Source organism: Oryzias melastigma, linkage group LG6 (assembly GCF_002922805.2).
Source record: "Oryzias melastigma strain HK-1 linkage group LG6, ASM292280v2, whole genome shotgun sequence".
Taxonomy (NCBI): Eukaryota; Metazoa; Chordata; class Actinopteri; order Beloniformes; family Adrianichthyidae; genus Oryzias; species Oryzias melastigma.
Window position 1 is genome coordinate 8486849 of NC_050517.1, and position 24984 is coordinate 8511832.

Here is a 24984-nt window from a genome sequence, read left to right on the forward strand (position 1 = left end):
AACGTAAACACGGAAATTAAAGTCATTTTTTTTTTTTCAGAACTTATGTCAGTAAGCGGAACTTTAGTCTAATTTTTGAATGGAAAAAAGCACTCGCCTTTTTACAAAAATGGTAACTAGATTCATATTTTGTTTCCTTCAGAGGAAATCAGTGGATTTATCTGCGTTTCCATGGAATATGAAATTGCACAAATTGAATTTGCAATAATAAACCGTCAATTAAATAAAAAAATAACTTGCATTTGTCAAAAAAGTTTTTGTGCTTCGTTGGTTTTTGAGGCATATCAAAATTGACATATTTCGCAATACTGCACTTATTTTTTAAATTAAATGAGTCACATGACCAATAACCAGATACTAACTACAGCTCCTCTTTAAAATCTGCAACAATTTCCCAAAAATCACTTAGTCGCTCCCACATGTAAGGAGCTCGCTGCTCCTTACAGAATAAGACGCTGAATTAAAAAATTTATTTTTTGAGAATTTTTTTAAAATTCAATTCATTTTTTAATTTTTTTTAACTTCGATGTCCCTTTGGGGTCTCCGTAGCTGAAAATATAAAAAACTGGTCAGGTTTGTGTGTTTTAATGTACTTTTTAAGTGGTTTTGTGAAAACACTTGACAGCCCCAATTCTAGGTCTCTATTTATATTTGCCTTCATGAGTAAAGAATGCTAGAGTAGGGGTTTTCAAAAATGCTTTTTTAAAGTTGGACCAAATAGCACCTAAAATATTGTAAAAGGCTTTAAGATTAAAATAGTCTTTCACCAAAAACCTTATCAGTGCTTCTTTTCTTGCTCTTGGGGGGCCTTGTAACAATACATCAAAGTGAAAGTTTAAAATGTATTCAAATGATTTAGAGCAGCACAACAGAGAAAATGTGGCAGGTCTGCATGTTTACAGCTGCTATGATCAAACAGCGCCCCCTAAAGGTCCATCTGTATAAATGTAGGTTTGTGCATAATTCAACTAATTTAAAAGATGGAGAAATAATGTCAAATTTATTGAGACAAACATGAAAAATAATTACTAAACACATAAAGGAGAACAGAAGTATTTTATTAGCCGTGAAATTCAACGTTGAAATATAAGTGACTGAAGTGTGTCGTCCCAGCACATACAAATGTGCATTTTTTTACATCCCATTAGACACTACAAACCTTTTTTTTGGCACATAGCATCACATTCAAATTAAACAACATATTGAGAAAATATTCAAAAACTGTTCAATTAAGGCTGAAAAAGAAACATCAGTGCAGGATCCTGGTCCATAGGTTCATGCGTTTTTGTTTAGAAGTTTTGGTGAAAAATGTTTGACGCTCATGAATAGATAAAGTTATTTCCTGATTGATCCAAGATCCAATTGTCCAACCCTTAATTTGCATGAAAACAAAACGAGCCCTTTCAAATGAATAAATTACCTACACAGCTAATTGTTATTACAGTTTGAGTTTGCAACAAACACTTTTAAACAAAGCGGAGTGGAGATTCAGGTAAGACTGAAAAAGATGACAGTATGTATGTATTTAACATTTGGGACCAAAGCCTCATTAACTGAAGGATCTGCAAACTCAGTGAGAAGCTTAATGTACAATTTAGCTGAACAGACTCTCAAATTAAAAACATTTGAGACACGATTTGTTTTCCTTTCACACTTTGTGAAACACCAAGAAGTGTTCTAGAGAGGTCAAATGCTTCATCTCACCTCCATTACAGGATGGGGATGCTGTCAGAGGACAACATATTGCACCCACAGGAATGCTTCAATCATACTCTCACAAACACTCCTCAAGAGAAAAGAAAAGCACAAAATATACAAAAGCATGCTGAGATAGCAATCAGTCAACTTCATTATCGTTGTGTTCCCCTGCAGAACTGTGACTCTCCCTCCATGCTTTACTCCATCACACTCAAACACAGACTGATGATTCCCTCTGGGAAAAGTCAAATTCTGATAATGGGGACGAAAGACAAGAAGCTCAAATTGAAGCTCCTACATGTTTAAGGTCTTTACGTTCGGAGGTGAAATGTTGCAGCAATCAGGTGACGGAAGGTCATCAGCTCACCTCCATCATGATGCAGCTTTAATTGAAATCATCGACACCTCATAACAAACATCACAGGAAGTCACGTCAATCTACAGTTAGTTGTTTCCCCGGAAGGCTCCCTGTGCGGCAGAGGAGGCTGCCCCTGCTGCGGCGGTTTGGAAGGTTTTGTTGGTGAAAACGCCCTGGGAGAACTCCTGCTGGGCCTTCTGGAAACTGGCCCCAGAGCGGCGGTACATGCTGTGCACCTGGAGAGGAAGAGGAGGGGGCAATGAAGACTCATCACAGAGACCAAGCAGTAAATCATTCATGTTAAGAAACATCCTGCACTCAGTGAACGAGGACAGAAACAGGGGTCATAATGGGTTACACTTTACAAAAAAGGGTTCGTTTTGGTTGGCACAGCTGCAAGAACAAGTGCAACGGTCTTTGAATTGATTATTAAAGAAAAAAAAATCCAGGTTTACAACTTGTGTCAAATCCAAAGGCTGAAACTGCAACACTACCTTTACACCGAGCTCGGACACGTGCGTTCGAGGGACCACTTTCGATGAAAAGTCGAGGTAAACATGTGTAAATGTGCATTTCGGGCTTCCAGGTTCAAAACTCTTACATTCAAGTGTCCCTAAACAGGTTTTTAAGTCTGTTGTCGAGCTCTACATAGGAAAAACAGTTGGGCTTTGATCAACAGAGACTTGGATTTGGTAGAGAATTATGGATGATGTACGAGTAGCATCGCTTAAAACAGGGAAGATCAACTATATGAAAACTGATTATGAAGGTGAAATAAATTAGGTTTGTGCCTGTCCAGAATTATATGTCACCTAGTATTTTGTATATCGGAATAGAGCTGTGGAAGAAAAAGCCTGGAGCGAGATTCGCCTGTTTGCACCACGTCTCTTGAAACTGTGAGTTCATTCACTAGTATCTGGTAGTCTGAACACAAAAGGCTAAAAATGTGTTCAAAAATTCCCATTTAGCAAGTCACATGCCTGGTGTGAAGGTAACTGAAGAATTGCACTGTTGGACAAACACAATTAGATATTTTCCCAGTCACGTTGGAGAGAATGTGGAGACAAATGTAGACCATTCCTATCTTTTGGTCTGGGTCCAAAGTTAGTACCTTTTGGAAGGATATTCACCAGATTATAACCAGGATCCTGGGCTATACTATACCAAAGACCAAAGACAAGCTTATTTCTGTATCTGGTAATATATCAGAAAGTGTAGTCAAAGATGACAGATATTTAGTCAAAGTTTTCCTAGCCGCATAGATACATAGATAATGTTACAATCATCTGTAGATCAATCTGTTGAGTATTTTTGGTTTGCAATTTTTTTTTTTACAGTCTTTCTGCATTTCTCTTGTTAGTTTCAACTATGTGCAAAAAAGCAATGAAAAGAAAGAGCAAAAAAAAAATTCTGAGGCGAGAAGGCAAAAGGGGATGTAGACGACCGTCGTTAGCGCTCCTCTCTCTGCATTAACCACACCAATTTCAAATGTTTATCCCGTCCAAATTTACTGAACCAAGTCTCCACAACTTCACCTAAAGGAGTAAACTGCGAGTGGGTCAGAGCATAAAGAAAGACACTCAATTTCAGTTATATAAAAACAGGAGATCAAAATAATCACTGTGGGGATGAAAAAAAAAGAAAAACAAGACTGTGCATAGCCAAAACATATGAATAAATGTTGAGATAAACAGAGGAGCCATTTGGGCAAAACTTTCTCCTAAAACCAGCCTCCAGTGGTCATTTAAGGAACTGCAACATTTAGTGCGTTGTGATGAAAATCGAATCGTGAACATTTCACGTCTATTTGTGACTCCACTAGGTTCTGATGATGAAAATGTTGATGTTTATTGAAAAGTTACATTTAAACATGTTTTTTTTTTTGCAAAAATGGTTCGATCGCAATGCATTGTGGTCTATATTTGCTAATGAAGAGAGCATTAACGCACGGTAATATTTCACAAAGACTTCTGGTAAACATCTAGGGCAGGCGATCTTGGAAATATAGATTTGGACAGAACTAGAAAATGGCAAACGCTCTATATAGTGATTGGTGCAGGAATTCTGACATAGCCTGAGTCAGAAGAAAAACATTCTAAAACATAAAAACAAAAAGTACAATAAGAATCCTGATCAAAATAGAGTTGTAATGCTCATTTTTAGTGACACAAAAACACTTGTTTTTATCCTAAAAGAAAAGCAGCTACAATGTGAAGAGATTACTCACCATTTTAAGCAGCACGACAGAGATCCCAGCACACAGAGTAAAGAGGATGGACACAATGATCATGATGGCTCCCACTGCTTTATTGGACCCTATGATGGAAATGGCAGCAATCCAGCCGCTGGAGTACAGAAACACTGGGTTTTAGGTGACCTTACAAACAGCATTCACCATTCAGAACAAGCTGCAGGTTCTCAAAAAGAAAAGTAGAAATTAAAAGACTACAGAAATATGAGTATTAGCGAGATGCAGCAGAGTCTTATCTGCAGAAACTCACAGTGTTAGCAGGAAACAGAGGAAAATATGTTTCTGGCAGAAGAGAAGAGATAAGAAAATTAGGAATAGAAAAGGCAGAAATAGATCATTCAGCTATTAAAGGGGAAATGTTCAAGCAAAAGCTTCACAGAAGTGTGCTAAGCTGCATCTTTTCATTAACAAAATGCTTAAAATATTTGAAAATGTAGTCAAAATTCAAACCTACAAGAGTTTGCTCTGATTATAAAGACTTTTTTGGGGTAAAAAATCCAAGAACTCACCTGTTGCCCCACTTAGGGAAGCCAATAGACTGAATGATGAGGATTGCCACTTGGCAGAAGAAGACAAAGAAGAAGGTGAAGAAGCTGAAGGAGCTGTCAGTCCTACAAAAGAAAATAGTTCTGGGTCACACTTGTGCAGTAAACAATCATTTTGCCATTCTGTCAGGAAAAATACATCAGTTTTTAGGGTTAAAGAACAAAAAAATAAAAACTGATCTTGATTTGATTTTTATGAGGACATTTTTTAAAATATAATTTAAATGAATTTTAGAATCTTAAAATTCTGGTGAGCCACAAGAAATCAAATATTTCTTATATTAATTTCCATCCAGTACTGACACGAAATATCTAATATAGAAAAGTTTCTCTTTTTTGCTAATTAAAGAAGAAACTCAGATTTTACATTTGTTAAGGTAGAATTGGTTACAACAATATTACAAGTTAATATGATCAAAAACAGCCCATAAAAATATATAAATAAAGTTGGGGGGTTAGAATAAGATAATAATCCAGCTGCTGCACATGAGGCTTTGGTTTGACATGTTGAGAAGAAATCTTAGAAACTGTTCTGGCTATAACAAAAAAAGTACAGATAGTAAAAAACAAACAAAAAAAGACTAATTTTTCTATCATTCAAATTAGGCTAACAAGGTGTGACTACAGTGATCAAATATAGGTGGAAAGCAGAGTTTTTGTCCACCTTTCAGGAACAGACAGAAGCTTTTGGAGCTCAAGTTGCTAAACAGTTGAAATCACACATTTAAGTTTCCTGTTCAATTTAAATAAATTCACACAGAAAATAAAGCCTCAGCCGTATAGATACAGGTTGAGGATTAAAAATATTGTTGTGCAATCATCCAGAGAAATCACATTGTAGACAAATTCAATTCATCATCTGACTGTAAAGATCTGCTTATAAAAATTGAAAAGAATTGTTTCTGTTTTTTAAAAAGACAGACTCACTTGAAGGCATTGTAGACGGGCCGGAACCAGCAGATGAAGGAGCACGGAGTAAAGAGGATGAGCCACAGAATGGAGAGGCCAAAATCCACACCATAAGTTGAGTCGGTGATGAAGTGAGCCATGCAGGCCAGCAGGTTGAGGAACAGAGTCACACAGTTGACTGGAACAATGATAGGAACAGATTGTTTTTAAAAATCATTCAAGCTGCTAGGGAAGCATTAAATCAACAAAAAGAAAAAAAACATAAAAAGTTCAGAAATACAAAACAACTAAACACCAGCTCGAGATTCATATTTTGTTTCCTACTGAGGCGATCCGTGGATTTTGCTGGGTTTACATGGAATAGTACTTTTAATCATTATTAGGCTATTTTTTGCCAAAATAAGAAATAAACTGTTGTTTTATAGGATATAGTTTGAGCAGAGCAGCAATAACTTATTAGAAATTCACCTCTGAATTGTGCAATTTTAAGTATCGTTTTCTTTATAAATGTCCTCCATTATGAGGAAAATGCTACAAGAACATTTTAAAAACACCATTTTCATCAGAGTGGGTCTTTAACAATGTTTTTTCAATAAATGTAAGTAAATTTTTATTCAGTATTCCATCTAATTTAATGATAATTTTGGAGTTTTTGTTTCATTAAGAGTTTAAAAACACCATTTTTTTTTTTGACTGTCAAAAAAACAAGACATTTTTATTCATACATCGAGTATACCTAAAAGCATAACTCAAAAAGAGCTGGACACTTACACATCCACAGGTAGTACATCATTTTACAGACTCGCTGGTACTCTGTTGGGATTTCCTCTGAGAAGTCCTGGTAAAAACAGGGTTTGATGGGGCAGCTCTTGGGAAGAGGAGGCCAGTTGTTTGCTTTTCCTGTCCAGACAAAAAAAGAGGAACATGAACATGGTTTGTCCTCTACGGTGGCCCTGAAGTCCAAATCTCATCAACAAATTACTCAACTCAATTTTCTAAATTGTTATTTGGTTTCAGGAATTGTAATGCTTTTGTAAATTGGTTTTGCTTTATTAGTTGTCATAGTGATCTTTAGTTTCTTTTGGCATTGAGTGATTTGCACTTCAGGGCCACCGTAGACCTTAGATCAGTTCTGCAGTTTTACAATCCATTGCAGCAGAAGTTGCCCGTTTTCTACTCCTCTGTGATGCAAACTGCACACACTGCACAATGTTTCCCGTTCTCGCTGCAGCAGGGAGGACTTTAATGACCTGTCGAGCCTCTGCTCTGCAGCTCCTGCTCCCTGCGGTCCAGCTCGGCAGCTTTCCTCTCCAGCTCCTCCTGCTGCCTCAGCAGGTCGGCCTGAGCGCGAGCAGCCGACGCCTGGAGGAGGAAAACAAGAATCCCTTTAGAGGCCCCGAAGACGAGCCAGGAGACAAGGAAGCAGCTGCTCAGGACTTTACTAAATATTTTAACTGAAGCTCCACTTTTGAAAAGGTACCATAATGACTCAAGAAAGTACTCAAGTACATTTGGAAATGTACCCTAAAGTTATTTGTAATTATTTGTGAAACTTTAAAGTGTATTGATGTGAAGTCATTGAAATCTTTCTTTTATATCTGTATTTTATGAATCTTTGACTTAACAAGGACAAAATACAAACTGTCGAGGAGAAATAATAGTTATTTAAGCAGAAGTTAAATAAACAAACTGCTTGTTCCTCTTATTTTCTTTGTGTCGATTCTTTGCATTATTTATAAAGTGAAGACAAAGCCAGGAGTGGAGCAAAACTCTGCACAGTACAGCTGAAATACATCAGGAAAATGAATACTAACTTGTACCAGTACAACTTATTCTGAGAAGTACTCATAAAACCAAAGAAAAAACTGAAGATTAAGTTACAAGTTAGACAAATACTAAGTGATGTTTAACAAGTTAAAACTATTTCTTACTAAAGAATAAAATTAACAAATACATCAAGAAAAAAAATATACCCAAATAATAATGAATTGTTTTTGAAATAGAACTTAATCTGCATTTATTCCTCGGTTGTTTCTAATTCCACTAAACATGGTATTTTACCCTCTTAAAGTGTTGCCAGATTAAGCGGTTTTGATTTTGACTGAAGGCAAACATTGTGGTTTTTAGTTCTTTAGTTCTTTCAGAGGAGGCGGTGTCTGACCTGTTATCATCCTCGCCTGCCATCATGAGATTTATACAAATAATACAATAAATCTGTTGTCTAATCTATGCAAATAAATGCAATTTATGGTGATTCTAATGATTTTTATCCTCTAAATCTCTGTATTTTGTGCACAGGACAGACAACTATTGCCTTGCTACACTATTGACGTAGTAGATTCTAACTGAATGCTGTAAGGGCTATTTGAGACGACCTGAACCCCAGTGAGATGTTTTGGAGTGAATTGGACTGCAGAGTGAAGGCAAAGGGGCCAACAGGTGCTAGACACCTCTGGAAACTCCTACAAGATCGTTGGAAAACCATTTCAGGTGACTACCTCTTGAAGCTCATCAAGAGAATGCCAAGAGTGTGCAAAGCAGTTATCAGAGCATAGGGTGGCTATTTTGAAGAATATCAAACAGGATTTCCGTTATTTCACCTTGTTTTGGTCGAGTACATACACTAACTCCACATGTTCATTCATAGATTTGATGCTTCAGTTAAAATCTATTATGTAAATAGTCAAAAAAATAAAGAAATTTACTGTATCTCTTGTTCAATTACAGTACAGGCTGCAAGGCTATATGTTTACGTCATTTAGATTTTTCCAAAAACAAATGGTCACAGTGCTGTTTTTTTAGGAAATTATACTGCAATTTACATTGTTGCACATATTTAAAGAATATATTATTTAAATTTATTTTCAGCATTTAATGTGTAAATCAAAGATCAAAATGTTGTTGCATAAACATGTACTGTGTTCCCCTGCTTATTCGCATTTCTTTATTTGCGTTTCCACTAGTTCGTGGATTTTTTTTTCAGTCATGTGACTCCTCCGCTTCATCACAGTAACTCTGACAGTTCAAGATGCTTGTCTGAAGGAGATGCGGGAATTTCCCAGCAAGGGAGCGCTGAAGATCATGACAGCCCGTACTATAAATACACACAAACGGGGGCGCATGCACACCCACACACACACAGTGAGCCTGCATGGAGAAATGGCATCAACTGACTCAGAAGCAGCTCGGAAATATCCTGATAATCGCCGAGGATAATTATCATCCAGAGTAAGTGTTTATTATGGATGAAACCAGCAAATTCTGGACAGAGATGCTCTCTCACCCTTAACTGATAAAGGAGGAAGCACGCGCTTTTTAAGGTCAATCCTCGTGAAAAGTATACAGTCACTTGCTCTGGATAAAATAAAATAAAACTATTTTGTTGACCAATACTCCAGTGTTTTTTAATAAATGTTTACAAAACATGATCAGAAGTGTTTTTGACAAGTATGGATCGATAATGGACATTCTTCGGCCGCGGGGGGTGAGACGGAGAGTGGGGGTTCTTCGTAATCGTGGATTTTACTGGTCCCTAACCCCCGCAAATAAGAAAAATGTAAAGAGAAATGTTTAGTTTTTAGATAAAGGCATTTTTAACTCAATAAGCGGTGTGTAAACATCCACAAATGCCATGAAACTTATAATCAGTTTTGCTACAGTGAAAAAAAGTTCACCAACATGAACAGATTTCTTCTGGACTTCTGATGTTCAACAGTAGCTGCATTGAACTGCTAGTTGAATCTGTCACATGACTAATAACTGATGTTTGTCTAATCAAGGAGAAAAAAATTCTCCTAGAAAGTCTGAAAAGTTATCCCTAAATATGTTAACATCAGAGAGACCACAAAAGGGAGTCATGATTGATTTTTGAGGTTTGAAGCAGCGCTCCCACCTGAGGGCTGGGCTCTGAAGACGGCTGTAAGACGGCCGGAGACGTGGAGGGCTGCGTTGTGCGGAAATCAGCCGGGGTGGTGTTCGTCGCCAGGCCGTCCTGACAAAGAATATTCAAAAGAAACTTTATTAAGATGTGACGACTGGAGGAGAAACATGAGCAGGACGGTGAAAGAGAGGAGGAAAGGGACAACATTAGGTACAAATGGAGGAAACCTGACAAAGAACAGGGCGCTCAGGAATATAAATATGGGATTGAAAAAGATGAAGAACGCCAAGAAAACAAAACCTGAGAGAAAGCAGGAAACACAGGCAACAAAAGTTCAGAATAAAATTATGGAAATGACAGTTATGAAACAAAACAAATAAAAAGTAAATCAAATTTGGGATTTTGTTTCCCTTTATTAGTTTTTTTTGACAAACAAATGAATGAATATGTCAGAAAGTGAACAGAATTTGATCAAAATTGCGTATTTTTTATCTGCTGCTGCTTTAAACCAGAAAGTAGCACAACTTTGAGCAAATCAGAAGAACAAAATAAAGAAATAGAGTTTAAAATAATTACAATAGTAAAATAAAAAAAATCAATTTACAAATGCAATATTCAGCTCATTTTCTCTAAAAAAGATTATTTAAAAAAATAAGAAATAAACTACATAGCTCTGACAGGCTAACTGCTTCACTAGGTTGGTTGAACACAGAGAAGCTCGTTAACGTTTGACAGAAAATGAGTCATTCATTGGAAGATAGTCAACTTATTACGTTATGAAAGAACAAATATCGTGTTATTAAAAAAAAGAAACTGAACTTCTGGGACAACATAGTATTGATAGAGTAAAGAACTACAAGACAAAGCTTGCAGATGATCATTTACCCGACTGAAGAGAGGAATCATCAATTCAGAGCACAAAAGACCAAATGTCTGAGGTATTCAATGAGTTTGTTTTTCAAGTTCATCAGATTTATGATCAGATATGGCCCTAAATGTAATACTTAACTATTTTAATGATTTGCCAAACATTGTTTTCTAGTTTTATTTGCATTTTTCTGAATTTGCGAAGCAGAAAAACAAATCTCCAAAACAATTCAGGAAACACAAAAGCTGGATGAGTCTTACATTGGACTGAGGAAACGGGTTGTACTGGTCGACTGGATCTATGCTGGAGTTGGTCACCTGAGTTACAGAAGGATCCTGGGAAATGACAAAATGAGCGTTACAAAAGCAGAAGTTCAGTTGATGTATGTATAATCAAGAAAAATAAACTGATGTTTAGACAATGACTTGATAATGTATTTGTTTACATTCTTAGAAAGCTGTACCGATGTTTAAAAAGTAACTACAAGAACTGCAGACTCATCAAGAGGTGAGGTTCTGCAGATGAACACATAAAAAGGGGACATTTTAATGTATCTCAGATGCTTAATCACTACAGAGACTGTGACGGCTGAACGTGTTCAATTCAACTATTGATACTATGTGTTAAAAATCAATAAATGAGGAAAAAAACATATTTTCTGGAGTATAAGTCTCAACTCTGGCTAAACTATGAAAAAAAGGCAACTTATGCTAAAGAAAATACTGTATTTATTATTTCACTTTAGAGGTTTTGGTTTGTTTCTTTTTTCTTGTTTTAATTCCAGTTATTACACTTAATCCAACTCCAATGAAACATGACTCAGCAAAATCAATTGATCAAAACAGTGAACTGTTGTTAACAGATTTGACTATTTGTTAAATTTACATGTTTTTAAAACAAATTATATGCTTATCTGAAGTTTCTGTTATTCTACTATAACAGTTGTTATGCTAAAGCTTTCTTAATTTGATTCGTTAGTGAAGCTATTTATCTGAATGTTGGAATCTGCCTGGAGAACCAGTGTTCCAGCATTATCAACAATAACAAGTGACTGAATGTAATCTATAAAAAAAAGACTCCTCCTTATTGAATGGAAAGGAGTGTCTCACCTGACAGCACCAAACATTAGTCACAACCCATGTGACTCCAAACTGGACCTCACTCTTATCTGCTTTGGAAACACCTGGAAATATTCACAGTTGAATAGAGGGACGTTTAAGTCGCTCTTCAATTCTTCAAGATAAACAGAGCCAAAGCGGCCAGAAAAATTCTTATGGTCCTTGTGTTGCGTCTGAATTACTTCTCTGGCTAAGCATGCTTATGTTAAAATGCTTAGATGAAGGTCAAGGATCCTGACAAACACTGTCTGCAGACATTACAGCACAGAAAACTTCAAAAACTGGTCAAAACCAGAAAAATATCCATATAAATAAACTATTTTCAAATCCAAATATCCAAAACAGCAAACCAGAGTCAGATTTAGAACTGAAGGTGCTTTTTTTTAGTTTAAAAGGCCTGACTCCGAACACAACACATGAAGCAGCTGTTTGCAACAATCATTAATCCTCTCATATGCAAGACCGTCTCAGGGACAAGTCAAAACAAGACGCATTCGGCTCAAAATTCAAACAGTAAAATGACATAGAGCACTTTTCTTCTGGGATTCTTCTAAATTAGAAGAATTTAAACTTAAAATCAGAAACAGGCAGCCGTCTGTCACACATTTCTACCAGGAAGCAGGACTTGTTTTGATAACCTATACCAAGGTGTGGCTACCGTCCCTGTTTTATGGCTGCAGTTACACGTTAGGGTTCCGTCTGTGTTTTAGTTGCTAAGAAATCAGCATACATTGGTCCCTAAATGCAACAAAACAAACAAAGGAAAAAGGGCCACAAGCTGGCACGTTCTTCATTTATAGTTTGATTTATGATGCAGAGCAGATTTCATTGAATCCAACAGCTTCAATGCATTCATCTGCAACCTTTAATATTTGCTCAGCCGCTTTCACACCCATCAAACACAGCCTAATGTCACAGCTAGCCCTCAACATTTCATGAAATGTGACACGCCGCTGTAAATGTGGCAGTTATGTAATATTAACGGCATCATAGAAGGATTGACACTAATTCAGAAAAAGGAAATGCAAAATGAGTGCTGCCTCAGCCCTGAATGACTTGTGAAAAACATTAAATGACAAACTGCAGTAATAACCTAGATAGAGTATTCTCCTGAACAGTGTGGTAGTTAGTGTGCATACTTAATCCATATTAGAACTGATCCTTTTTTTTTGAAGATCTCTGACAAAAATGTTATTTTTGGTGTTTGATCATCTAAAAAGGCCAAAGTTATGACTGAACAAGCCAAAAAAAGTACGACTTTTTATGAGTTAGGTTTCTTTCTTGAAAAGGACTTAAACCTTATTATATTATTTTAATCGTATGCATTAAAAGCTGATTCCATGTTTACAAGAAATCGCATCTGCACACCTTGTTGTTTTGTTAACCTGGTACTTGCAATGCACTAAACAGTTTGACAAAAAAATAAAAAAATCATATGTCAGCTTCTTGCAGGGCTCAGTTAATACAAATGTCTGAATGAGAGCTATTCAGGTCTGGTCTTTTCATTTCATGCAGTTCTTATTCATTTTTAAAGACTTTGAAAAACAAAAACAAATAAAAAAAAAGTCCATATTTCAAACAACAACAAACAAATACAAAGTACAAATGTGACCGACATGTTCTGATTAATTAAATCTAACTTCTATCATTAATGCATAGGAAAAAATGTAGCCATTACGTCACGTAGACTAAATAGTTAATTATACAGTCAAAAACAGCAGCTAACTTATGAATATCCATGTAATGATAATGTTTAAACAGAGCTAGTAAAGCTGCAGAGGAGAATGGGTGTGTAACATCCTGTTAGAAACTCTGATCAATGACATGTCTGCAAAACACAATTTATAGCAAATAAAGTAAAAAAAGAAAAAGAAATACACTCCACAAATCATAAACTTTTTTGTTAGTAACATTGAGAAAGTATTTTTGATACGCATTCCTATTTTGTTACAATGTAACTTCCTTAAACTTTTCATTTATGTGTAACCGGATGTCTAGCATACGCGGTGTGCTGATTGGCTAAAAGACTGTCCATCACAGCCGTCTGTCCAATAGCGTTTGAGCAACCCTGCACGAGCTCCCGCCCTCTACTGCCACCCAAAAGTTTCCTGGCGTGTTGGCTTCGTTCCACGAATCTGTCCGTACGCGGCCCTAAATCACATACTCACATTGAAGGGGTTCACGCTGACGGGCTCCGCGAACGGATTGTCATCGTATCCTGACATTTTGAAATTCTAACGACCTGTTTGTCCACTTTGAGAGACGAATCAACAAACTCTTCTCTGTCTCTTCAACTCCCTTGTCGTACACTTCCTCGAATGAAGTTGACAGCGCATGCGCACCGCCCTGGCTGCATTAAACGTGTGCGTCACTTTGCCACGAAAAGCAGTTAACCTGATTCGACGTGAAGCAACGCTACTGATATTTATTGTTTCCTATATTAATACCACACCTAGAAAAGCCTGTTTTAGACGACATTCAATCTACAATTAGAATTTTGTAATAATAATATTTTTTTAATTGACAAAATTTGACCAATTCACAATGTTATTATGGATTAAATAATTATGTTAAATATATCGGAATTTTAAAATCTATAAATCAAAATAAATCTCTCAAACAAGTGAGGATGCATGGACAACTATAACTATTGATTTATATATTAATTTATATCAATGGCAATAGCCGTCCTGTTATTCAAAACTGCAGAAAACTATATATATATATATATATATATATATATATCAACAATATGATTTTTTTAATGATAAAATATTTACGTTATAAAAATGTTATTAGTTTTCTAGATACAACTGTATAGGTAGTGGTATTTTTTTTAATAAATGAACAATACATAAATAGCCATGCTATGTACGTTTTAACTGGTAGATTTTTTTGTTTCTTTTATTTTGACAAATCTTTTTAAATATATACTTTAAAACCGGAAGAAAATAAAACAATAAAGGCGAAAGAGACGACGCGTGCTGACGTCACCGGCGCTCCTCCAGTCGACGCCGCAGTCATGGAGGAAGTGAGAGGTAAGCGAGCTTGTCTCATTCATTCCTGTTTCGGATTATCTCTTTAAACATGTTCGGTGAACTTTTGGTTGCCGTGTCCGATCCTCGGGCACCCGTGTCTCGTGCAGCTCACGCGGGCCATTACAAGACCCCCCACACCCCTCGTTTCAAGCGGCGTTCTGTTTTGCTTAAGCCGCGTTTAACCGCCGCGTGATGAAAGCGGCGTTTTCATCACCTACCTGCTGTCACACAGTGAACACAAAGGCTGGACTCCTCTCACGGCTGACTCCTGACCTTCTCCTCCTCAGTGTTTCCTCTGACCTGCGCCGTGCAGAACTATGCGTGGGGGAAGGCTGGGCTGGACAGCGAGGTGGCCAAGCTGGTGGTCGGAGGAGAGCCGCTGGCTGTCATAGAGGAGAAACCCTATGCGGAGGTGAGCTAACATCACTCTGTCTTCAAAACCATAAAAATATCTCAAGTTTGCAAAGATGGAAGCTTAGCGGTAAACTGTTTTTGTGTAGAATTACCTTAAAAAAAAAACTTTGAACCCTTTATTTATCCATCTGTTTATTTAACCTGAACGATGTGGTATATTCCAGATAACCCTGAAGTGGTCATGACACCTGTTTGTACTCATTTTTCCGTGTACTATTATTTTTTATTTTTAAAATATTCGTTTGAACAAATGTGTCAGACTGTTATTAGTCTAGAGGTCTGCAACATCATCTAATTCTCACTGACCAAACCCAGCAGGAGCCACAAACTATTAAAAAAAATAAGACACAGGTTTGTATTTAAGTTTTTTTAACTGTTCTGATCACTATAAATAAACTGTTACTTTTTTGGCATAAATATAAAGAGAAAATAACCTTTTTTCCCCAAAATATACGTTTTTGATGGGGTTCACAGGACTTCCTTTCAAAATAAAAAGCACCTAGTGTCCCATTAGATGATATTTATGCTGCAAATCTAGTAGTAGGTTGTGTCATATTATTATTTGTGGTGCAAATTAGCCAGAAATTCATAATTTGAACTCACAAAAATTAAATAAGTGCTAATAAAGTGACCTTTACCTTAAAATTTTATCTATTAAAAATACTTTAATTTATTTGAAACTACAACCTGCCTTATTATGCGGTCTAACTTTATTGTGGTAGTGCTTTCTGTAGTCAGATTGATTTTCTGTGGTACATGGTGCTCTTAAATCTGTCAATATTTTAGTTGACTAAAGTTTGAGTGAGCTTACTTTACTCTTTTCTTTATTAGTTACTTACTTTTTATTTTAGTTAATTTTTTTAAAACTAAAATCCTTTTCTTTTTTAAACCCAGAGAGCCACAGTGAAGGGGTGAAAAGGCCACATGTGGCCCCTGGAATGGTCAAATAACCTTTTAAAGGTTACTGTCCAGTAAATACTATAAGGTTATCACAAGTTGGGAAATGGCATTAAAAAGAGAATTTAGTTTGAGATTTAATTATTGATTTGAGCAATTTGGTTTGGTTGGTAAAAAAAAAAGTATTGATATAACTATTGATTTAAACCAAACAGCTCAGTGACCTTGTGGTGGAGTGTCCGCCCTGAGACTGGAAGGTCATGAGTTCAAATCTATGGCAGAGTCATGCCAAAGACTCGGCTGTTTGACGCTCAGCATTAAGGGACTAGATTCCGAGTGCGGCTGTGTCTGCAGCTCACCTCTCCACCAAGGGATTGGTAAAATGCTGAGAACAAATTTCACACACCTAGATGCGTGACAACTAACAGGACTTTAACTTTAAATAATAAAGCTGTTAAAGATTAAAAACTGTTTTTGGTGTTTTTAACATGTTCTTTTGTCATTTTTCTGAAGTTGGAGGACATATGTTATGATAATAAAGTTAGAAATTGCATTTCAAATTGGCAAGACCCCCCTCCAATTAAAATATGTTGTTTTTGATCTTCTTGTACATGTTTCCTGTACATCCATGTACATCTTTGTTTTCCTCGTCTGAGCTAACAGCTAACTCACAACTGTACGGCTGGATTGCTCCAATATTGCTCGCCATTTTTGTTGCATCGGTGATGTTAAGTTGGGGTTGTGAGGGTCTGTAAGCTAGCAGGAGAGAGTGCAAAAAATGGATGATGGGAAGTGGGGGTGGGGTTCCTCAGTCCCGCCCACATCTGAGAGATGAATTTCTGATGAACTAGTGTCCTAGAAAACAACACAGATTTATTCATTTTGCCTAAAAACAGCATCATCATTAATTCAAGATCAGTGGAAATGCTTTTACTATAAATAAAAACAAGATGATTGGAGTGAGAGAGAGAAAAATCTCTCAAAAATTGCTGTGATATTTCCTGGGTTCTCGCCTGGTTTTAGCCTTTGAGGAGCCATGCTTCTTTGAGCTCCTCCCATTTGGAGATATGCTGTTGTTTCTGAGCGCGTGCAGAGAGGCCTTCTCTCTAAGCTCGGCGGTCATCTTAATTTAGGTGCAGCTGCTCTGCAGGGTTCAACATGAAGGTCAGGCCTTCCTGCAAGCTGCATGTCAGTTTTCTATTAAAGATACTCTGAACAACCACTGTGATACGCAAAATAAAAGCATGTCGGTTGTGCAATTCATTTGTGTATTTAGTACAGTTTGTTAGATTATTTCATAATCACCTCTGAGCGTGTTGTTATCCATTTCAGCTGTGGATGGGTGCCCACCCTAAAGGCGACGCTCAGATCAAAGACAACAGGATCACGCAGACCACACTGGGTCAGTGGATCGCCCATTACCCAGCATGCCTGGGCTCCAAAGTGAAAGATGCCTTCCAGGGTCAGCTGCCTTTCCTCTTCAAAGTGCTGTCTGTAAACACAGCTCTGTCCATACAGGCCCACCCCAACAAGGTGAGCACACAGACACCTTCACCTTTTCAGATAGTCTTTGTTCAGGTTCAAATGTATCGTGCCACAGTCACTCTTTTGTATTTTACTCAAATATGGATGTTGAAATAGTTCAGTTCTCTGTTGAATACCTAAAGAGATTTCAAAATGCAATCTCTACGTGTGTGCAGCTTTTCATTTTTAAGGATGCATTTAAGGTCGTCTGCTCTTATTTCTCTGGTTTAGCAGATTTTAAAAAAAAAGTAACTTTTTAACATTTCTATTAAGTCTGCCAGATCCTAGAGAATGAGAAAAGCACAAAACACGACTTAACATTTAAGGTTTTATAAAGGTTTTACATAAAAATTACAAATTGTAAACAAATTTTAGGATTTAATGAGTTTTCAATGTATTTTAAAGACATAAGATTAGTACAAATAAAAGTTTTTGTTTTATGTCAAAAACCATCGACTGTATATGACACCTGGACTGACGGACTCCTCCCTCCTCATGTTCCAAACAGGAAGTACTCGCTGGCTCCAAGAAGCTCAAAGACTCCTACAGAGAAATAAACAGCGTTTACTCATTCTATTTGTCAGAGTAACCAGCCAGCACATTTTTATTAACATTTTCTTGCTTATCCTTTTTTTTAAAAGATGTTTTCTTTATTCAAGTTATAAAGTGACCAGTCAGACGGCTCATAAAGTAGGTGGTCCGTTCAGAGCATTTGTAGTGGTAGGGACGTGGTGAGAGTGGCTGCATAGAGCGGTTGCCTCAAAGCTATCACTATTTATTGACATTTTCTGGTTCCATCATGTCTGTAAAAAGAGAAAATGGCGACTAAATTTACATCATCAGAATTCAGCTGTTTTGGATGGCGTTACATTCTTTCGTTCCAGTTCTCACATACAGTCAATGGAACCCAGTCTTCACATTCTGACCTCCGCATCAAATACATTTTTCTACTGATGGTCACAGTTGAGACAGCCGTTTCAATAAAGGTTTTTGCTTTTTTTCCTTTTGTATTTGCAATGTTTTCCTAAACTCCTCCCTGTGGTCAGGACTTGGCGGCCCGTCTCCATGCTCAGTTTCCGGAGCACTATCCCGACACCAACCACAAACCGGAGATGGCCATCGCCCTCACCCGCTTCCAGGGCCTCTGCGGCTTCAGACCGGTGGAGGAGATCCTGGCCTTCCTTCAACGTGAGTGATGCATCTTGGGAAGCTCCACGTCGAGCCGAGCTCACAGGAAGAACCTGTTGACGTGTGCTTTGTTTCTAAGGCGTGCCAGAGTTTCACGCTCTGGTGGGGAATGAAGCGGCGGAGGAGCTGCGGCGCAGCGTGGGGGACGACGCTCGCACCGGCCAGGCTCTGAAGAAGTGCTTCACCAGGATGATGAGCTGTGAGAAGAAGGTGTTTGTGGATGAACTCAACGAGCTGGTGAAAAGGGTCACAGAGGAAGGTGAGGAGCCGGAACAAGGCAAAACGGATAATGTAGAACATGAAAAAAAAAAAAAAAAGCAATATTGCTTCTAGCACCATCATTTGATCTTTGGTTTATTTTTCCTGGTACAGCCTAAATTTTAAATGTGGTCCCGTCAGGAGGCAGCTGAATCTCTCATCCCTGTTCCCCTCCTCATATCTGCAGGAGCAGCAGGAAAGGACACGTCCAGCAGCAACGGGGAGCTCCTGCTGCGCCTCCACTCCCAGTATCCAGGAGACATCGGCTGCTTCTCCATTTACTTCCTGAATTATGTGGTTCTGGAGCCGGGACAGGCCATGTTCCTGGGAGCCAACGAGCCTCATGCTTACATTTATGGAGGTAAGAACATTGGATTTATTTTAAATGTTTTTTACACACTGTATACAACTATATTTCTGAAAAGAATATAGAACTTTTTTAAAAACATTTTTTAATTTCATTTTCACAATAAATTACACAATAAATTAGTTAATATTATTGACTGGTGAAAATTAAAGGGAACAGAAATAAGAAAACATATTATCTCTGCCCCATTTAACAAAGCCAATCAAACTACTTTAGCATAATTATCTCTTTGTAATACAAAATAAATACATCAAATGGCTGGCAACAGCAACCAAAGCTGACCAATAAAAACAAAACAAACAAAAAGAAACATTAAAAATACATCAAATGCCTCAGAATATTTTTCTTTTTTTTAATATTTTATTTAAAAAAGTTACTTGTTTTTTCTTTCCTAAAGCCAAAAATAATAGAAGTGACAGAATATTTGAATAGCTGAATAGAATCTGCAGAAGGACAAAAAGAAACTTTTCCTTCTCTGAATGGCTCTTAGAACACCTGGACTTTTTTTTCTGCCATTTGACTCCTTACTCTGCTTATTTAAAGATCCGATCAGATGGAAATTGCGTTTTTTTTTTTTTTTTTTACAAGGTCAGTTACCTTTTTTTTGAAGATGTAGGGCAAATGTAATGAAAATTTAGTTTAAAATGACATTTTTGAGTATTTCTTAATTCCAGTCATTGTGAATCGGGTAAAAATGCTGTTTGAAAAAGATCTTGATGTAAAAAAATACACAGTCAGGCTCCCTGCTCCTAGCTCTCAACATAAGCGAGAGGAAGTGGGGGCGGGGTTGCTCTGCACCAGCAATTTAGAGTCAAATTTCTCATGAACTCTCGCAGAAACTATGGCCTAGAAAATATTTTTGGGGGCTAAAAATAGCATAATTATAATTAAAAGAGAACACTTTTTCAACAGATGAAAAGCCGCTGGGAGTTTTCAAGTCTGTTTTGTGCCTCTGCCCTCCAGACTGTATCGAGTGCATGGCGTGCTCGGACAACACCGTCAGGGCTGGGCTGACACGGAAGTACATCGACGTGAACACTCTGTGTGAGATGCTGAACTACAGTCCAGCACCTGCCTCCTCCAAAATCTTCCCGAGTGTGCAGGACTCCTCAGACCCCTGTGTCACCGTGTACGACCCCCCAGTGCCAGACTTCACCGTCATCAAAATACAGGTAGGAGGAAATTTATGACCTGTAATTAATTAATCTATTCTTAATCGCAATTATTTTTAACCTAATTTTGAAGTATTTTTGTTTAAATTTGTGACATTGTAGCACAATAACAGGTCAAAATACAACCAAAAAAGTGGCTTTAGGAAGTTTTCATTTTAACAGACTTCCAACCTTTACTTTTACACCACCGAGGGGGATTATTGTCAAGCCTGATCAATTAAGAGGCACATTTAACACACCAATTCACCACATCATAAAGCAATAGGAGCACTTGTCTGGGCAATCAAAAAATATTGAACACTAACATCATATTAATACCATAATAGAAATGTTAATATACTTGATTAATTTATCACAACAGCAAGACAGTAGAAAAGACCGACGTGATTTTATAGCTTTTTTTAACCTGTTTGGTGAATTTGATTATTTTGAAGACGAGAGAGAGAAGAGAACTTTAGAAGGATGAAGTAAGACACGAGGAATCAGGGTGAGTTTGACACACCCAAGGAATAGAACTATTTATACTTTGTTTCTTTGAAATAAACTTTTGCTCCAATTTCTGGACAAAAACAGCAAGGAGAGGTGAACTTTCCCTCTGAAATGATGCTTTGTTTGACATCTCATGACGATCGCTTTCCTCAGAGAGGAGCGCGAGCAGAGAGAGGTCGGTGAAAAAATGATTTAAACTTAAATATATACCACTTCTAATAATAGAATTAAATATGTATTTTTTGAAAATGACCATTGGATGAGCGGGATAATGCTCTTCCAGGTGTGCATTGTAAGACATGAACGGACTTCACCTTAAGTGTGAAAAAAAACAGTCAAATGTCTGCAATGAATTAATTTAAATTAACACGACAATTCTCTGTACCTCCTAGATGGCATCATCTGTGGCACTTAAATCTGTCAATATAAATATATTGTCAAGGAGAATCTTAAAAGCAACAAATTGGATTTTAGTACTTGATTTCCAAACAACAAACAGCTGTTGTGAAAACAGTCCTCATAGAAGCTTGATGGTTAAAAATCAAAATAAAAAGAGAAATAATACTCAGAAAAGCAACAGTTTTATAAAATGGCCTAAGTTTATCCTGGGTGTTTCTGGGACCACTTTCTGCAGGTTCCAGCCTCAGTGAAGGAGTACACCGTGGCTCCAGTGGACAGCGCCAGCATTCTCCTGGTCATTGAAGGCGACGCCATGGTAACGGCGCCCGCCGCTCACTCTGACATCACAATGAGGCGGGGCACGGTCCTGTTTGTCTCAGCCAACGAGAGCCTGTCGCTGCACGTCTCATCTCCGTCGGGGATGGTCCTGTTTCGAGCTTGCAGCCTCCTGTAGCCGCGACACAGCCGCGCATCCGTCTGGTACTTCCTGTTTCTTTGTGCGTGGTGAATCGGGTGCAGTCAGTGTGCTGGTAGTTCAAACTAAAGAAATCCCGTTTGCTGTTTCCCAGCAGAGCCTGGTCCCTTTAGCCTCATTAAAGTCGTGTGCACCTCCAGAACTGTTTTAGTTCAGTTTGAATGCAGCTTATAGAGAAAAAAACATGAAGAATTTGTATATCACATGTTTTTGGACACTTATTTACAAAAATAACTTTGATTGATCAAGCCAACTCTAAGTATTACATTTTCCTGGTATTTTTCTTTCCTCTTCTTGGGATAAAATCATTATTTTTCCAAATATTACCAGTGCTTTTGTCCCACCAGTAACAGCAGCAGTTCCACATCATTTGAGTTGATCTTGAATAAATTCATCACTATGCCTCATTGTAAGGAAGTGACTAATCCCACAAGTTTAGAAACACTGTCTTCTATTTTACACTTTATATGAACCTATTTTCTCTTTGCCCTCCTCCCCAAAAGGAACAGGCGAGTAGTTCTGAGACTGCTTCATGTTGGTGCTCATCCTACACTTGTTTTCTGTTTTTACAGCATCCCTGCATGCAGATTATTTAGGGAAACATCCTCAAAGTTACGGGCAGATGGGGAGAAAATAACCAGCTTTATTGCCTGCTGCATGTTTGTTTAACGGTTTGGGTTAAGAGCGTTAGATCTCTCACGTCCTCAGAACGAAATGCTGCATGTGGTTTAATCGGAATCGGTTTCTTTGCACCACAGAGAATCTGGTTTTGAGGAGTTCTTGGTGTGAATGGGTCAAGCTGTACCCAAAGGAGTCTGCAGATCATCTGAAGGATTCTGCAGCTCACCAGGGTTTGACATGAACTCTGTCTGTAGATATTTGGAGGAGGAACCATTTTAAACCTTTTTCCTCATGCCTGTATGTGAAAACAGTATATTTTTATGAATGAATTCATGCAAACTGATACTTTTCTCTGTTTTGTGATCCTCTTTAGATGCACTAAACTGAAGTCTTTTTGTTGTTAACCTGCTGAATATTCGAGATGTTACTGTTCAATACCATTACCTCTACTCCATCTTAGTTTTTATTGAAAAAATACCTGCAAGTTATCTAATTTTCTTCCTGAAAGTGTAGAGTTTTGTTCTTTATGCCTTTGCTGCTGACCTTAAGACAGTTTTAGTATAAACCTTTGAGAATATTGTTCTGTTTTGATCTCACGGTTGGCTCAGCTTTTTGTGTGGGGGGTCATGATATAAGTGAAGATCATATATATAATTAAAAAAAGGTAGCTTTTTTGGGCCAAGTCTTTTGGAAAAAATGTTTGGTTAAGTTGAGTATTTTTGAATGAGGTATTGGTAGCATGAACCTTGAATGTGGTGACTTGAATAAACCTGTCCTCTATAGACAGTCTCCTGTCTTTACTTCCGGTTCTTGTTGCATATCAAAGATACCAAACAGGTTTTAGCTGGAGGGCTTTGTGGAACCGGAGCAGATCTGTTCCATCCAGTTTGTGGAGGGGACCCATGGTGAAACCAAAACCTTCTTTTAAATGTTGGCAGATTTTTTTGCTCCAGAGTTTGTCTTTTTATAAGTTTTAATGTTGAAATTCAAGTGTGTTTCCATCAAAATAACTCATTTTAACACATGTCCAGTTAGTCTTCTGCACAGTTTGTATTTATGAACTCTTTTTATGCAAACTACAGGAGACCAATTAGACCAGGGGTCTGCAACCTTTAGACCAGGGGGGTCAAACTAAAAACACACCTTAGGTCACAGGGTGAACAGGATAAACATTTATTGAACACTCTAAAACTACATGTTTAAAACTAAAACCGTAACTTTTTAACATAATTACGAACTAGATATATAGCATTACCTGTGATAATGCTAGTGTGAATGCTGTGAGCTGAATTTGGCTGCTGAACATACTAGTGCTGATAGCTGAAGATGCTGAAATTGATAGCTGAAAACGGTGAAGCTGATAGCCAGCTAAAATATTAGCTAAATGCCAAATTTGCCTAAAAAAGAAATAACTTAGGTTAACCAAAACAACTGGCATGTAGCTGTAGAAATAGCTAAATTTCAAAATATCTTAAAAAAACCATCTAGCATGTAGCTGAAATATTAAATAAACTCTAAAATAGCCTACAAATCTTAGTAAATGCCAAAACAGTCCAAAAAGCAGCAGAATGCCAATTTTTAAAACTTTAAACAGTAACTTTATGAATATTAAAAAACAGGAAGGAATTTTATTCCAGAATAAATCAAGTTAAACCTTAAATAACTTTCAATATTTTACTCTCCATGAAAATATTTTGTCACAGCTACAATTATTTCTTTATTTTTTAACAGACTACAGTACAACCCAGTAGGAGCTACAAAGTCTTACTGCACCCTTAAGAAAATACACTGATTTTCATTTGTTTATTTGCACTACTATGACGAATATAGTGTTTCTTTTTTTGCATTAATAAATCAAACAGCAAAATAGCACTTTTGAAAAAGTATTAAACAGTTTATAACTATTGACATAAGTTCATTTACATTTCTTTTTAAAAATAAGATACCCTGTGTCATACAGGATCATCTCAATGCAGCAAATGTAATATACAGCACAATGTCAGCAGTGAATTAAAAAAAAATAAACATTTTATATGAACATTTGTGGTTTATCTCTGCCAGAGATTTGTTAACCTAACAAATCAAAATTATATTAAAGCTAATTAAATGACCCCTACCATATTTGTTGAACTGGAAGTCGCATTTAAAATCCTTTGAATTTGTTCAAAAATAGAAAATCTGCTTTATAATCCGGTGAGCATCAATTATAGTTTAGCTTTCTGACTTCTAATAGATTTTCTGTGGTACACGGCATTAAAAAAACTCTGTCCAAATGTTTTAGTTCGACTTGTGATACGTACTGTCCTTCAACTGTTGAGCTGAATACAGTTCCAGTTAATAGTATTTTTTCACTGATTACTTACTTCTTAAAATTAAAAACTTTTAACCAGAGCCATGGTGGAGGGGTAAAAGAGCAGCGTGTGGGTCCGGATCCGCAGGTAGCAGACCCCTGAGTTAGACTAGTTTGTCTTCCTTCTGCACATAAATCCCATTCATGCAGTTTGTCACGTAGCAC

General features: G+C 37.2%; 2 protein-coding genes across 2 annotated transcripts; one reads left to right on the forward strand and one right to left on the reverse strand.

The window, feature by feature from the left end:
* Positions 1 to 1037: 1037 nt before the first annotated feature.
* scamp2 (secretory carrier membrane protein 2) lies at positions 1038 to 13988 on the reverse strand. Its single transcript, XM_024264365.2, has 9 exons — positions 13796 to 13988; positions 10770 to 10844; positions 9654 to 9752; positions 7012 to 7123; positions 6533 to 6661; positions 5780 to 5939; positions 4817 to 4918; positions 4284 to 4401; positions 1038 to 2292 (listed from the first exon to the last, which is right to left on the reverse strand). Exons 1-9 carry the CDS (start codon positions 13850 to 13852, stop codon positions 2143 to 2145), a joined length of 1002 nt encoding a protein of 333 aa, XP_024120133.1. The 5' UTR covers positions 13853 to 13988; the 3' UTR covers positions 1038 to 2142.
* Positions 13989 to 14532: 544 nt separating this feature from the next.
* On the forward strand, positions 14533 to 23251 carry mpi (mannose phosphate isomerase). Its single transcript, XM_024264348.2, has 8 exons — positions 14533 to 14665; positions 14953 to 15077; positions 17309 to 17509; positions 18547 to 18688; positions 18768 to 18947; positions 19134 to 19307; positions 20277 to 20485; positions 21609 to 23251. Exons 1-8 carry the CDS (start codon positions 14650 to 14652, stop codon positions 21825 to 21827), a joined length of 1266 nt encoding a protein of 421 aa, XP_024120116.1. The 5' UTR covers positions 14533 to 14649; the 3' UTR covers positions 21828 to 23251.
* The last annotated feature ends 1733 nt before the right edge of the window (positions 23252 to 24984 follow it).